Source organism: Nuphar pumila, chromosome 7, assembly GCF_984573655.1.
Source record: "Nuphar pumila chromosome 7, dmNupPumi1.hap1.1, whole genome shotgun sequence".
Taxonomy (NCBI): Eukaryota; Viridiplantae; Streptophyta; class Magnoliopsida; order Nymphaeales; family Nymphaeaceae; genus Nuphar; species Nuphar pumila.
The window spans coordinates 14,843,138-14,858,009 of NC_143255.1; the positions used below are offsets into that span (position 1 = coordinate 14,843,138).

At 40.5% G+C, this 14,872-nt stretch overlaps 1 protein-coding gene across 2 annotated transcripts; it reads left to right on the plus strand.

The window, feature by feature from the left end:
- The first annotated feature begins 1,372 nt into the window (after positions 1 to 1,372).
- On the plus strand, positions 1,373 to 13,951 carry LOC149831236 (2-succinylbenzoate--CoA ligase, chloroplastic/peroxisomal-like). 2 transcript variants are annotated; one of them, XM_090012017.1, is made up of 10 exons: positions 1,373 to 1,667; positions 4,004 to 4,076; positions 4,462 to 4,615; positions 6,927 to 7,028; positions 7,659 to 7,756; positions 8,574 to 8,767; positions 9,642 to 9,760; positions 10,952 to 11,358; positions 12,828 to 13,048; positions 13,607 to 13,951. In XM_090012017.1, the coding sequence occupies exons 1-10, from the start codon at positions 1,471 to 1,473 to the stop codon at positions 13,740 to 13,742; spliced, it is 1,701 nt and encodes a 566-aa protein (XP_089868143.1). In that variant the 5' UTR covers positions 1,373 to 1,470; the 3' UTR covers positions 13,743 to 13,951. The 2 variants fall into 2 exon arrangements, 1 of the variants encoding a protein (XP_089868143.1); XR_016433000.1 differs by having other exon boundaries at positions 1,396 to 1,667; positions 12,682 to 13,048.
- Positions 13,952 to 14,872: the final 921 nt, after the last annotated feature.

Below are 14,872 nucleotides of genomic sequence, written 5' to 3' on the forward strand. Positions count from 1 at the left end.
TAAACAATTTCAATAACCATTTATTATCTTCAAGGTTATGCTTCTGTAAAATGTTCTCCCATGCCAATAAGAAACTTTCTTCATCTTCACAAACAAACACACACTTATTAAAATCATATTTAAAGTCGGTAAGCTGATAAAAGGATAATGAAAAAACCACAAGAAATCAACAAAAAAGTTATAAAAAGAAATCAACAAAAAACAAATAAAGATATGATTTCACCGGATGCCAAAACCACAAAAAGATTTAAAAAAATTTAACAAAAATCAAATAGAGATCTGATTTCTTGTTGTGTTGATACGATTTGTACACAATTCACAGAAGTGTCGTTGCACTACGGCCATTATGGTTTCATATATACAAATATAGCCGATATTTTGAATTTCTTGTGATTTTTAACAGTCCATAAAAGTCCCAATAAAATTACAAGAACTTCAAAATATCACTTATTTTGGATATATTGCATTTTTTACATGTTTTCAAATTTTATTTATATTTTAAAATATAAAATACTAATTTTTTTATTAAAAATTCTGATTTATTGCAAGATTTTCTCTAGCCCCCCAAAAGAAATCCGAGAACGAGACTCATGACTATAACTTTATGAACTTATAGAGGAAACGCTTTGGGATTTGGATGAATCTCATGGTATGATACAAATTGGATTAAGTACCTGACCAGGCCCAACCCGACTCCTTTCCCCAGGTGAAAAGCCCGAGAAAAGTTGGACTCAACCTATATCCAACCCATACATCTGGTTTCCTTCCAGCTAGTACTTAGGGATGCAAATGGGTAGGATCATGGGTGGAGGTCGTTTTGCAATTTTTAGCTGTTACGGATCCGACTCTCCATTCATTTAGCTGTTCCGGATCTGATCCGTTTGAGTCCTTACTAGTAATATCAAGATCCAACTCGATTGACTCCACATATTGCCAAGTCCAGGTGGTGGCCTACTGGGTCAAAACTGATCCCACCCGTTTGTCACCCCCAAATATATATGTGCCCGAGAAAAGTTGGACTCAACCCATATCCAAGTGACTGCATCAGGTTTCCTTCCAGCTAGTAATTAGGGATGCAAATGGGTCAGATCCTGGATGGAGGCTTTGCCATTTTTAGCTGTTCCGATCCGACTCTCCATGTATTTCTCTGTTCTGGATCCGGATCCTTTTGCATCCTTGCTATCCAGCTCTATTGACTCTGCATATTGTCAGGTCCACGCAGAGGTCTACAGGGTTGGAACTGATCCGACCCGTTTGAAACCCCAATCTGTGTACATTATCCCAACTCAACCTCTCCTTATCTTTTTGTACTTGGGGAGTATCCTATACACCACACCCTTATATATATATGTAACTCTTACTTTTGACACTTACAAGCAATATCCATAAAGCTGAAGAAATGGGAAATGAAGAAACAGAGTGACTTCTGAAACGGAGCGCTGTTGGGGTGCTGAATAGCAGTCACAAACAATGGATGGCCGGAGGGGGCACATATGTCAATGCCTGAGCCGGATCTCGACGACCCGGCAAGACTTTCCAGTCACCGTATGCGAGGGCCGGCTAAAAACCGGCAATCTATTCGTCGAGAGCGTGCTCGGCATCGCCGGCTGGTTGACTGAGCTCTGCCTAAGACCTGGGGAGGTCGTCGCTATTGCAGCAATGAACAGGTCAGTCTCAATTGCTAGTCTTGTTGGTTTCTCCTCTGTTTGTTGTGGGCTGTCTGTGGTGCACTATTCATGATTGTGTCAATTTGGAAAATAACAAGCATGTCCCTTATCACGAAACCAAGATTTTTGGCCTTTTATTTTGTGGCTGAGCCTGTGTTCTTTACCATCATTTCAAATAGGATGGGTTCATCTAATATTCTATCCTAGCCATCCAATCAACGACTAGATGGTTATGCTGGACGGCTAGGATTGAATGTATGATGAAACCCATCATATTTCAAATGATAGGATCCGTATTCTTCGATAACTGTCCTGGGAGGGTAAAACTCCGTGGGCTTACCCCTTGCACTAAAGGAGTCGTCACCCTTTGGTTTGTGCAAGGGGTGACTGACGCCCATGGAATTTGAACCTAGACCGCCTGCCAAGAAGTCTACACTATGCCAATTCCCTTTGTGGCTTGGCTGAGTTGTGGTTTCATCAGCTAGGTGCTCACTTTGCCTTGGATGATCCTTTGATTCCGGCTGTTGGGTCTTGAATATAATTGGATGGTCTTGATTTTTGCCCCAGTTCACTGAGGATGTTACTTGAAGGAAGCACAGGCCTTGCTGCACATCTGGACCAGTGATTTTTTGGGTTTGATGGTCCAGATGTGAAGCTCATCCAAGCTGATTGAGCACCATGCTCATGTAATCATTCCTCTCTAAAAGCTTCATATGGTTTCTTGTGGTCTGTCCTCGGGTCGGATTCTGACTGCAGAGGGAAACCGTATCTGCAGGGCAGCCTGTGGGTCGGTCAGCTGGGGCTGTCACCGTGTGGGAACACCCAATCCAACTTGAATCATAATATACAGATATCGTTACAAAAAAGACATGTAACAATATTCTGGTGGGATTAATGGAGTTGACCCAGATATTATTTGGCCCGGTTTGAGAGCTGTGACTTTGTTGGATATCTGACCTGATCCAGACCTACCCAAGAATTTCTATATGAAATTTTAAGCCAAAATAGTTCTTACATTCTAGGGTCCAGATTTTGGATCTCATTTTGTCGGCTTTACTTAACGCAGACCCGATTGTGTAATCTGATCAGATTCGGGTATATACCCAAATGGGTCATGTGCCCGACATGTTGAGAGCACTATCCGTACCAGTGACTGCAAGCCTCTTGAATGTATGGTCGGATCCATGTGAAGCACAAGCAATTGGTGGACCATAATCCGATTCATCGTTTTATACATAAAACTTGAAAATTTTGGGTCCCAAGCCAGAGCGTTTGGGTCCGATTCTATCCCTGCTTTAGGTTTGCCGGGATCTGGACATTTACATTGATTTGGATCTAGATAAGGATCCAATTGAACTATCAAGCTACTTGGCACTGGTTGCAATAGCAAGACGACCTAGTCTGGATCCAACCCATCATTAATTACCACATAAACTTTTTGGCTGGCTCCAAGCTGGATTATTTTGTCACATTCTATCCAGATGTCTGGAGCCCTTCACAATTAGAATCTTTGACAAGGATGTGGACCAGGTTGAGACATGACGCTAGATGGATCTGGATTTGGGTTGTTCTAACATGGGTTGGATCATCACTATGATGTGAAGCAAACTGGATCTTCATCAATTCCAACTCTATCCAAATTACTAGTTGGAGTCAATAATTGCAGTATCAAGTCTTCATGCTATTTCTTTTAGCAACCAATAACATACTAGAAATGTTTTACAAATGTAGATGTGATTTTAACTTCCAATTTTTCCTATAATGGTGAACTTTTTTTTTGAAAGACAAGCTGGGGTTAGGCAGACCCTATCAATTTTCATTAAAATTAGAAACGTATTACACTATGTGATTTCCCTAGAAGGGATCCATTCAGGGGATGGTCCTTTCAAGATTTATGGACTCCCCCCTTTCACCAATTTGGCAAGTTGTCTAGGTATCATGTTGGACTTGAATTACTGTTGAAGAGGCCCTTGGAGGCTCTTATTTTCTTTGGATGTCTCCCCATTACTGGGCACCTTGGTTGGATTCCTGGATCGGTCCCGTATGTTCGGTTCTGTGAGGATGTGCTCCATACCCGTATTCTCGACCTGGTCCATTTTGGAGGAGAGATGTTCCATGAACCAGAGGAGAAGCCTAGGCCGGCGTTCAGTTCATTCTCAACTAGGTGTCCTTCCTTGTTTTCACTAAAAGCAAGATTAAGCTTAATTGTGAACTTGATAAGCTCTTATTTTGTAATATAAATTTATCATTTCTTTTTTTTTTAAATCTAATTTAGAGGGTGTGACCTTGTGGGCAACTGATCATGCTTTGTGTGTATGTTTGTGGGGTCCATGCAGTGACTTTTACATGGAATGGATGATGGCCATCACATTTGTTGGTGGAATTGTTGCCCCCCTCAATTATAGATGGGTAAGAGCCAAGGCTTGCTTATCATTTCTTTTCTTACCCTTACATCTCTTGTTGAGGATGTGAGGCTGCAGTATTTCTAGGTTACCAAAAGAAGATTTAAAATATATATAAAAAATATGAAATAAAGATAATTTGATTGTGGCATCATCTTCAGATAATTATCGCTACAGATGATTCTAGAAATTAAAAAACCTTACATTAATTAGATATTATACTTTTGAACACAGTTGGTAGAAGACCTCATCAGACTCATTTTCAAGTCTGTTCTTAGCTTTCTTTGGATGTAACTTCTAATTCTTAGCTTACTGAAGAATCTGAAGTTTGATTACAAAAACTACAAGCAAGGATGAAGTGATTTAAGTTTGCATAATGATGATACATGTAGAGCATTGAAGAGGCAAGGGCAGCCATGGAGTTGGTAAATCCAGTCATTTTAGTTGTTGATGAATGCTGCAGATCATGGCCATCAAGGGTTGGGGACATGCCTTATCTGAGGTTCTGCCTCTTCACTGACCCTGCACTAAACATTCAAACACTTGGTAAGTTCTCTTCCATATTACCCCATTGTGTGCAGGGATGTAAACGGTTCGGATTTGGGTCAGATGTTTTTTCATACCATATCCAACTAATTGGATGTTGACCAAATGGACTCAAATTCGAATTGGATTCTGGATAGTGAAGAGCTCTTTTTTCTTTTTCTTTTTCTTTTTTTATGACGAGGAACCCTCGCCGAAGCGAGGGAAAATCCTGGGTGGGGCCCCACAACCACCTTGCCTTACATGGCCAACCTCTTAAAGCTACGAACACACCTGTGTGCCAGCGAGGTTTGATCCGGGGTCTTCAACTCAACACCGTCACAACCACCAGGCCGGCGACCGCCACGGTTGTCTGGATAGTGAAAAGTTCATACTAAACCTGATTTTTTTTACGTACAAATAGATTTGGATATCGATCAAATCTGGATATCGAACGTGAATGTGGTTTTGGATTACCAAATCCAACTAAATGGAATCAGATTCATGGGATATCGGATAAAATCCTGATCCATTGACATTGGCATCATGTGACTGTGTTAAATGAACTCCAATGTTCCTAAGTTTGGCCTCACATAACAAATTTTATGACCTCATTTATTGCCTCTTCATTGAATGCTTTGTTTTCTATCTTTATATATTTTCCTTTTTAAATTCAAATCATTGATTGGATGACCTTGAAGAGTCATCAGGGCAGGAGCCCATGCTCCCCCATACAAGTCACATAATGGAGTCCTATATATGCCCTAGGGCCCATAGTATCCTATTCAGATGTAAACGGGTCAGATATAAGTTGGACCCAGGTTTTGCTCCACCGGTTTTGATCAAGCTCTCTTCTAGGCTTCTAGCCCCTAACTGGATAGGAACCTCCAAATGGCCGGTGGACCATATATGATCAGATCTGGATCCAACCATACATGTACCAGATCTAGGCAAGCAAACAAATTAGACATGGGTCGGGTCAGAATCAACCCAACACTGTCTCCAGAATTTGAACCATGGATCCAGCTATTGTTCTCTATCTGTCTCATGTCTCAAATTGTAGTTCCAGATCTGATAAAGAAACATGACCATCTGGTATTGGATCCAAAACAGGTATAATCTATTGATTTAAAAGTGAGAAAAGATAAACTGGTCGGGTTAGACCAAATTCCAAAACGGGTTGGATCGTATATTGTTATGTGATTCTGACTTGGACCTGAATAGACTGTGTATCCGTTCCAGATCCAACTCAGCTTCAGATGCTTACCATCCAAACCTGACAATATGGGTTGATCCAGTGAAGACACAGAACTCCGACCCATTTGTGATCCTAGCCAGATCTGAACATCAGAAATTCATCTACCATAAGATTTATGAGTTCTATCTACTACCTTATGTTTAGGTGCTTCTATTAATCACTTACTGAACATCATGATCATTAATAATATGCTTAACACATGCTTTTCTTCTTTCAGTTTTAAATTTTTGCTTTTATTTTTGTTTTTTGAAATTCATAGCATTTGACACAGACCATCTCAGGCAGGGTTGCTGAATATAATTCAGAACTAAAACTAGCCTGTTTTCATTTAGCGAGTACATGTGTAATCAGGGTTAAGGATTTAGTGTAGTGATGTAGGAATATAGCAGAAGATCCGAGTCCATAAAGATTAGTGTGAATCCATGTTGATGTTTTTGGATTTTTTATTATTTGGATCATTTTTAGTATTTGGATAATTTTGTAATGAATCTTTGATTGATATTCAGCTAAGAAATTTTTTATTTTTAGGAGTTTATCAGATTAGGTAGTTTGTTTGGATTGGGATTTGGGAGACCTCATCTATAAAAAAAAGATGAGAGCCCTAGGTAATGATTAGAGTTAAAGATGAGATAAATTTCAGTATTTTATTATTTTAATTTCCTGTTATTTCCTATTTTTCCAATATCTATGGTAAAAAATAATCATAGTTGGTAGTTTTCTCGTAAATTGAGCCCTCCCGATTTGCATCGTCTAGTCACATAAGTACCTGAATTGGTTGGATTGGAGAACTAGACTTAGATCTGGCTGGGCCTTTTAGTACTTAGTTGATCCAAGGTTGAGTTAGGTTGGACTTACAACAAAGACTCGGTTTAAGAATTTTACTGTCTTTTAAAGTCCTAAACCATTGTCTTTCAAGTGTGAGTTCAGTTGACAGTCATGTCCCCACATGCCAAATTTGTCAGATGGATCAACCATATAGTGGAGTTTGCTTAATTAATCAAGCCAGTAAAGTCATGTAATCTAGCTAGATCTGTAAATTATCAATTTAATTTTGTTTAATTATTTTTTTTTTCAAAGGGATAATTACAAGCTCCATTCGACTATCTCCACAAGAATCACCATCAAAATTTAGCTTCCGATCGTCGCCGGAGTCCGTCGCACTCATATGCTTCACATCAGGTAAGATGCTCAAAACTTGCCCTTAAATTCATTTGCACAAAGCAGTGTTTGCCTTTTGTAATTTCGTTTTTGTTTGGTTTCTGTACAAAAGCATATTTTTGAAATACCTGGTGTGTTTTGGAATCACATTAGGCCATGTTCATAAATTTCAATATTTCTGGATATGTCAAAACCTTGAAATTCATGAGCTTGGTCAGGTTTCATGAACTCCTTGTAATCTTGATTTGGGTTACTTAGACAATTGATTAGTATGTTTCTATCTAAACAAAGTTTTTGTAAACTACAATCAATCTCTCTCTCTCTCTCTACTTGGTGTGGAATTATGATGACATTTATTACAGTTACCCTTTTAAACAATGTTGTCAGTATCGGCTTTGTATCGTTTGGCCAATGATTCAGGTGAATCGGCCGATACTGATACTCAAGTGAATCGTTTTGAATCAGCCAAAAAAAAATTAAAAAATATTACATGTCAATCAGGACAAGACATGTGTTAAAGCTATTAAAATGGTATTTAAAAAAATTAAGTATTTTTTTATATTTATTGAAAAGTAGCTGATTCGTGGTGAATCGTATCATTTTTTTTGCATCGATACTGACAACATTTCTTTTAACTATTATCCTTGTCAGGAACCACAGGTAGGCCTAAAGGAGTTGCCTTGAGCCATGCTGCTTTGATGGTTCAGTCCCTAGCCAAGATTGCTATTGTTGGCTACAATGAAGATGATGTAAGTCCTCATCACATGATAGCATTCCATGGAGTATACGGATCCAGGATGGGTTTCATATCCTACATTCAATCCTACCCAGCCCATCAACAGCTAAGATTGGTCTACATTTTCACCTGGATGGACGGTTAGGATCGACCCATCTTATGTTAAAAGACTTGATCATTTTTGCATTCTATGGGCCCCAGTGCAACAGAATGCAGGCCCCAACTCAAAATGCGGCAGTGTAATTGGCTGGGCCAAATAAGGGATCAATCAAGAGATCCCTGGATCCCAATTAAGCCTCCCTCTACTCATGCTTTTCACCTTTCCTTTGAGATGCTCTTACATATGCCCCGGAGGGTCAATTAAATCTGGGTGAGTTCTAGAAACCATAATCTTGATCCTGGGTAGATGGGACCCAAACAGAATTAAAGGGTTGGATCTGGATTGAGCACATGTTATTGTGATTGGATGTTTTGGGATCCATACCATTGGCACTGGATAAAGATCCACCATAATCAAATCCAGATCCATACTCCAGTTGGTTGTGAATGAAGTTGACAGAACAGAAATTTTGATAAGGTTCTAGTTTGTCCCGTAACCTTCTGTACTTGCACTCTATTACTATTCTTTCCTTCTTTCTTTGTTTCTTTTAATGATGAAACCGGATCACTTAATGGGCCTCCCCTGGTGGGAGTCGAACCTGGGACGAAGGGTCAGCACCTTCTCCTCAGGTCCACTGCCACTCCCGCTACACCATTCTATTCATGAATATATCTAGTTTGTTTTGTAACATTTTTGGATTCACATTCTATTACTATGTATTATGGAATAGGTGTATCTTCATACTGCTCCCCTCTGTCACATTGGTGGCATCTCCTCAGCTTTGGCAGTGTTGATGCTGGGAGGTTTCCATGTCTTCATACCAAAATTCTCTGCAGAATCAGCCTTTCAAGCCATTGACAAGCACTCTGTGACCTCTTTCATCACTGTCCCCACAATGATGGCTGACTTGGTCTCCTTTGCCAGGTAATTGCTCGCCTTGTTAATTTTTTTTTTTTTACGAGACGAACCCTTGCCGAGAACTGGGCCACTTAATCGACCCGCCCTCAAGCGAGGCAAAGCTCGGATGGGGTCCACAACCACCCTGACTTATGTAGCCCAAAGCTAAGAACACACCCATGCGCTAGTGGGGTTTGATCTGGTGTCATCATCTCAATGCCTTCATAACCACCCCTAATTGCTCACCTTGTTACCACTCAACTTATTCCAAAAGTTGTAATGATGTCATATTTTCTGAAAATATCAAGTAAATAACAAAAGTAATTATTATTAGGCTGGCGCACACACATACACAAACATTCTATTGTTTGGTTTGTAAGAATTTTGAGAGCATTTACCAATGGGGGGCTCGGCTTGTCTGGTAGGAGCAGCTAGTGCACATCACCTTGTGTTGAGACGTTGCAAGTTCAAATCCCAATGGTATCATTGTATAACTGATAAGGGTCTGCCTAACCCCAGCTTGCCTATCAAAAAAAAAAAAATTTTTTTTTTGAGCGCATTTTCTCATTACTTGCATTGCCATGAAAGAGATCTCCAAAACTCCTAATAGTTGCCCACCACCACAATATAAAACTTGACTGAGTTCATAACCTCGGTATTTTAGCTTCAATTGCGTTGGGACCAAATTCATGAACTCTTACCAACAAGGGCTCCGCTTGTCTGGCATGAGCAGTTAGTGCACGTCACCTTGTGTTGGGACATTGCAAGTTCGAATCCCAATGGTATTAGTTGTATAACCGGTAGGGGTCACTTTGTTGCAGTTCCTATCCATTATCAAGAATTTGCTCAGATTTGCTAATCCCTTGGTTTTGTGGGATCATGAATGCCATGCAATTATCAGAGACCGAATTGCTGGGGTGAGTGTCAAGAAGATACTCAATGGTGGTGGAGAGCTCGCGTCTAGGCTGGTCAGGCAAGCCTCTCAAGTATTCCCCAATGCCAAGCTTCTTTCTGCCTATGGTATGTTCCTTCACATGCAATGTAAACATGACCAAGTTACCGTTAAAATTGTTGACTTATAGGCTGTCACAAAGACAGGGATACGAACCATGACTCTCTATGACAATTTTTTTTGTTGGTAAAACCCTTGAGGTCCCCTCTGCCCACCGCAGAGTACACCTAGCTTCAACCTTGTCACAAGGGATGCCACTCATGGGTTTCGAACTTGTGACATCCTGTCAACTTGGTGACATTCACAAGTCGCCCCTACCAATGAGCGGAGCCCTTGTAGGCCATGACTCTATACTAGTTATGGGTTAGAAAATTTTTCAAAAGTAAGACCATGGATACCATTGATTTTGTTCATTTTTTCTTTTTACAAAAATACTAGTGGGTGCTTAAAGGCAGGTTGAGTTGCAGAGTCTCAGATATTTAGGCATGTAGTTTGAAGCGATCCAGGCTCAGGAGTTTTAATATGAGTCAAAACTCAGTAGAATTGATCAAGTTGATTTAAGATTAACTTGGCCTAATTGCCAGTTCATATCGCGCACCCCAATTGTTTTGGGATGAAGGCGTAGTTGTTGTTGTTGTTGGCCTAATTGCCAGTTGATTGGTGGTTCATTGTAGTACTAAGTTGTAGACCAATCTATGCCAAAATATATAGATGATATTTTCAAAAATATCGTGATTTAAACCTATGCTGATGTTTTTGACAACACCACCAATTATAGGCTGATGGCCAAATTATACACAATAAATACAAGTAACAAAGGTTTGCCAAGTTACCATCTAGGTGGTATCCCATTTGCTAAGCTGGGTCCTGTGCCAAGCTGAAGGCTCAGGTTCGAATCCCTCTGCCACATGGGGCTTAAGAGATATCTGGTAGGGGTCTGCCTAACCCCAAAGAAAAAAAATGCCAACTATGTAAGATTCCAGGGAAAGGGGTAAGCCCACAAAGTTGTACGCTGTCAGGACAGTGATCGTAAGTACGTCCGGCAGAGCCAGACTAGGTCTTTGATCCTGAGGGCTGTTTGTCTGTGTAAATGTAAAAATAAAAAGTCCCATTTGATTCAATTGAACCCACCCGCGGTGCACATTAAGTAGGTCCAGGTCTATTCACACAGAGTGAGATTTCAAATTGGATCTGGTCATGATCCTAGATCCAATCCAACCCATAACATCTTATGTGATCCCTGTTTCTTCCTTCTGTAGGGATGACAGAAACATGCTCCTCACTAACGTTCATGACACTCTACAACCCAGAGGGACAAGGTTCTGGTGGTGGGCATGGTGAACATCCAGGATATAGCCATGATACAGTTCGGAGGCCTACCGGCGTGTGCGTTGGAAAGCCGGCACCCCACGTCGAAATACGGATCGGAATCCATGGAGATGTGGCCGGTGCTTTTGTTGCAGGGAGTATACAAACAAGAGGCATGCATGTCATGGAAGGGTACTGGAGCCGGAAACCAACTATGGTAACCATGCCTTGTTCTAGACAGAATGGTTGGCTGGACACAGGTGACATTGGTTGGGTTGATGACCAGGGCAACTTGTGGCTGCAAGGACGCAGTCAAGACAGGATCAAGAGTGGTGGTGAGAATGTTTACCCACAGGAGGTAATAATACTATTCCAGTTTTTACCCGTGACAAAGGGCCTGTTTGTTTCACAAGAAACCCCTCCCCGTGGAAAAGGCCCACTTTCTCACCGAGTGAAAATGGGAGCGTGCCATCTGGTTTGGTGGGTGGGCCCCACCATTTTACCATACACTTTTTTTTGTTTTTGAAAGGCAAGCAGGGGTTAGGCAGACCGCTACCAGTTATCCCACTATACCATTAGGTTTTGAACCTTTAACGTCCCAACACAAGGTGACGTGCACTAGCTGTTCTTACCAGACAAGCAGAGCCCCCTTTTTTACTTTTTACCATACATGCCTGGGGAGGTGGGTAGCCCTTTCCATTGAAAAGGGCATGCCAATTGTTTTTTTCCGACCATGTGCATTTTCTCACCAAAAGCATTCCTCCTAGGTCTGCTGAAACAAACAGCCTATGTCGCAAATATAAGTTGACATGCGATGCGAGTACAGGACCCGTAAGTTGGAAAATTTTGAGGGGAAATAGGACATGAGGACACAGATTTTCTTTTTTAATTTTTAATCAATATAAAACTAATTTTGCAATGTTTTAATAATAAAAATGTATAGAAAAATTAGAATATGCATACTACATGAATATGTTTGCTCCTATGTCACATGAGTGCGGCTACGGGTACGGGTGTGACACAGGTGGAGAGCAAATTCAAAAAATTTGTACACGGGGACACGGCTATATATATATATATATATATGGACAAAAATAGATTCGATCAAAGTTCACCGAGTCTAAAATTAATTTTAATAAATAGATAAAAATAGACTCGGTCAAAATTGATCGAGTCTAAAATGTGAACGAACTCAGCTCCGATGCATTGACCGAGTCTGACACTTTGTTGACCGTGTCTGCCTTGTGTTCGAAGCCACACCCATGTCGGGACGTGCCGATGTGGGTAGGTAGACCTTTTAGCCAAGTCCGTTCGACTTAGTTGCTCCCCACTACCCTTGATCAGAAACAACTTGTGTTGGTTCAAACCAGCAAACATATATATTCTAGATTTCTTTTATATAAATATATATACATATATCAACCTGCAGACATAAGTTGTGAATAATAAACCTCACAAATATTGCTGCAATATTGAATTTCTCACAATTTTATCAATATAAGTTCACAAGCTATGGACATCTCAATAAAGCCATAAAAAATTCAATATCATGACTATTTCAAATATATGCTACATTTCATGATTTTAATCTTTTATTTCTGTTAATTGTTCATGTTTCCATTGATTTTTTTACATATTTAATTTTAAAATGTGCCATGATTTTCCTGACCTTTTTTTTCAGAAAAAACAAAATTTCAATTTATTTGCAAGATTTTCTCTTGCCAAGAAAATCCTGAGAAACAGAGGTTTAGTGACTGTGGTAAGGATGGATGGAGTCATAACTGGGCTTCTGCTCCAACCTTTCTTCTGTTTGCTTGCATGGAGCAGGTGGAGGCTGTTCTATCACAGCATCCAGGAATCATGGAAAATGTCATCATCGGAGTCCCGGATGCTCGGTTAGCAGAGGCTGTAGCAGCATGCATTAGAATTAAAGATGACTGGAATTGGATCGACGGGAACTCGAGCTGTTTATCGTCCCAGAACACGAAAGAGCAGATTCTGACATGCAAGATTTTGCAGTCTTACTGCAAGGAGATGCATCTCTCTGGGTAAACATGCACTGTCTACGAGCTCAAGGATGCACACATGCATTTGCACATATTCTTAATGAATTGTTGTGCCTGTTTCCACCATATTCCACCTTTGAGGTGGACAGCCATTCAATGAGGTAGTTGTGGATGGTTGCTGGGCCATACTTTCCACTCATGTCACCAAGTTGATGGGCCGTCACAAGTTTGAAATGCACAAGTGTCATCCCTTGCCGCAAGGTCGAAGCTGTGTGCACTCCAGTGGGCAGGGGGACCTCAAGGGTTTTACCAACCAAAGGCGAGCCGATGTGCGGTCGGTGATGGTTTTTTTTTTTTATCTTGGATTATAAAAAAAAAGGGCCCTGTAACGGGAGTCAAGCATGATAACATTATGCATGACACTTTTGAAAAAAATGGAGACAGTGATGGCCAACTATCCACAACTGCCTTAAGGTATATCTAAAAAAAACAGCACAATTTTAGTGGTTGGACCAAGCATAATAGTACTATAGAGGGTGTTTTGCAAGAGGGTCTTCCATGGCAGACTGACTCTGACTAGAAATGTATTTTGTTTTGCAGGTTCAAAATTCCAAGGATCTTCATTCCATGGAAGAAGCCATTTCCAATGAACTCAACTGGAAAGATTATGAGAGACAAAGTGAGAGCAGAAGCCATGGCACATGTACATGTACAAGCACTACACAGTAGTCTATGAGGATCTGCATTTTCAGGCATTCACCATTTCTTGAATACTACCACTCCCAAAAGTTCTAAATATGAGACTTCTCAGTTGCACAGTCAACTGCCACAGATTTTTTCCAGGAGAACAAACTCATATTTTTTTTCCTTTTTCTTTTTCTGTAAAAATAGAGATGTCAAGTTATTTAATTTTATATTCACAAAGAAAATGTAAGTCCATTTCAAGAGTGCAACCATGTGATACTTTCTCCCCTCTGTGCAATCAAATTGTTCAGGCACATCCAATAGATATTTGACATGGCATGAGATGCCATCTCACAACTTGAGCTTCCAATTAAAATGCCAATTAGCAGAAATAACTTGCACTGATTACTACACAAAAGGAACTCAGATTCACCAAAGCAAGCTATGATGCTCCCATCTCAGTACAAACGCTGATCATTAACTCAACCAACTTCAAAAGTGTCAGGGTGGAACCTGGTTAACTGGGCGGCAGATCTGGTGCAATGTGATTGTACACTTTTAGTGTGCTGCTGCACTTAATCTTTTTTTTTTTAATGAAAGGAAATCCCTCACAGAGAATGGGACCGCCTCCCTGAAAGGGGAAACTCCAGGTCAAGGACACGACCACCAAACCTTATTGGAAGGCTGATCAGGTGCAATGTGATTGTACACTTTTAGTGTGCTGCTGCACATAATCACCCACCATCTGCTGTAGAGCCCCATAGTTTACAGACTCTGAAAGATGGTGGATGATCAGGTGCATCAGCACACTAAAAGTGTTCAATCAGCATCTGATCTCACGTGGTTAACTAAGCCTGATCAGCCCAGGTCACTAAGTCGGTGACCAGCAATAAAAATAAAAAATGACCTTCAAAACAAAAAATTAACAAACACAGAATGATGCAACATGCATATTTTGCATATACAACCAGAATAACTCCATCTACAACAGGCTGGGTTTCATACACTGTTTTGGTAAAACTTAGTAATTACTGATACCAAGGCGTTGCCTGCAAACGCCTCCTGATCCAAACCCGTTTTTGTCGGTCAACCATGAAAGCATAAACCCATTCTAACAGACCCCAGCTGCACACAAGCAGGAACAAAGAAACGATAAGGTATTCCAAGAGCACCTACACCTAA

What these genes read in the sequence shown, in the direction of transcription:
- LOC149831236 (XM_090012017.1), top strand. Translation starts at nt 1,471, where the DNA reads ATGGATGGCCGGAGGGGGCACATATGTCAATGCCTGAGCCGGATCTCG. An exon ending in ACTAAACATTCAAACACTTG is followed by an intron (nt 4,616 to 6,926) that starts GTAAGTTCTCTT and finishes TTTTTTTCAAAG; the next exon opens with GGATAATTACAAGCTCCATT. An exon ending in TTGGCTACAATGAAGATGAT is followed by an intron (nt 7,757 to 8,573) that starts GTAAGTCCTCAT and finishes ATTATGGAATAG; the next exon opens with GTGTATCTTCATACTGCTCC.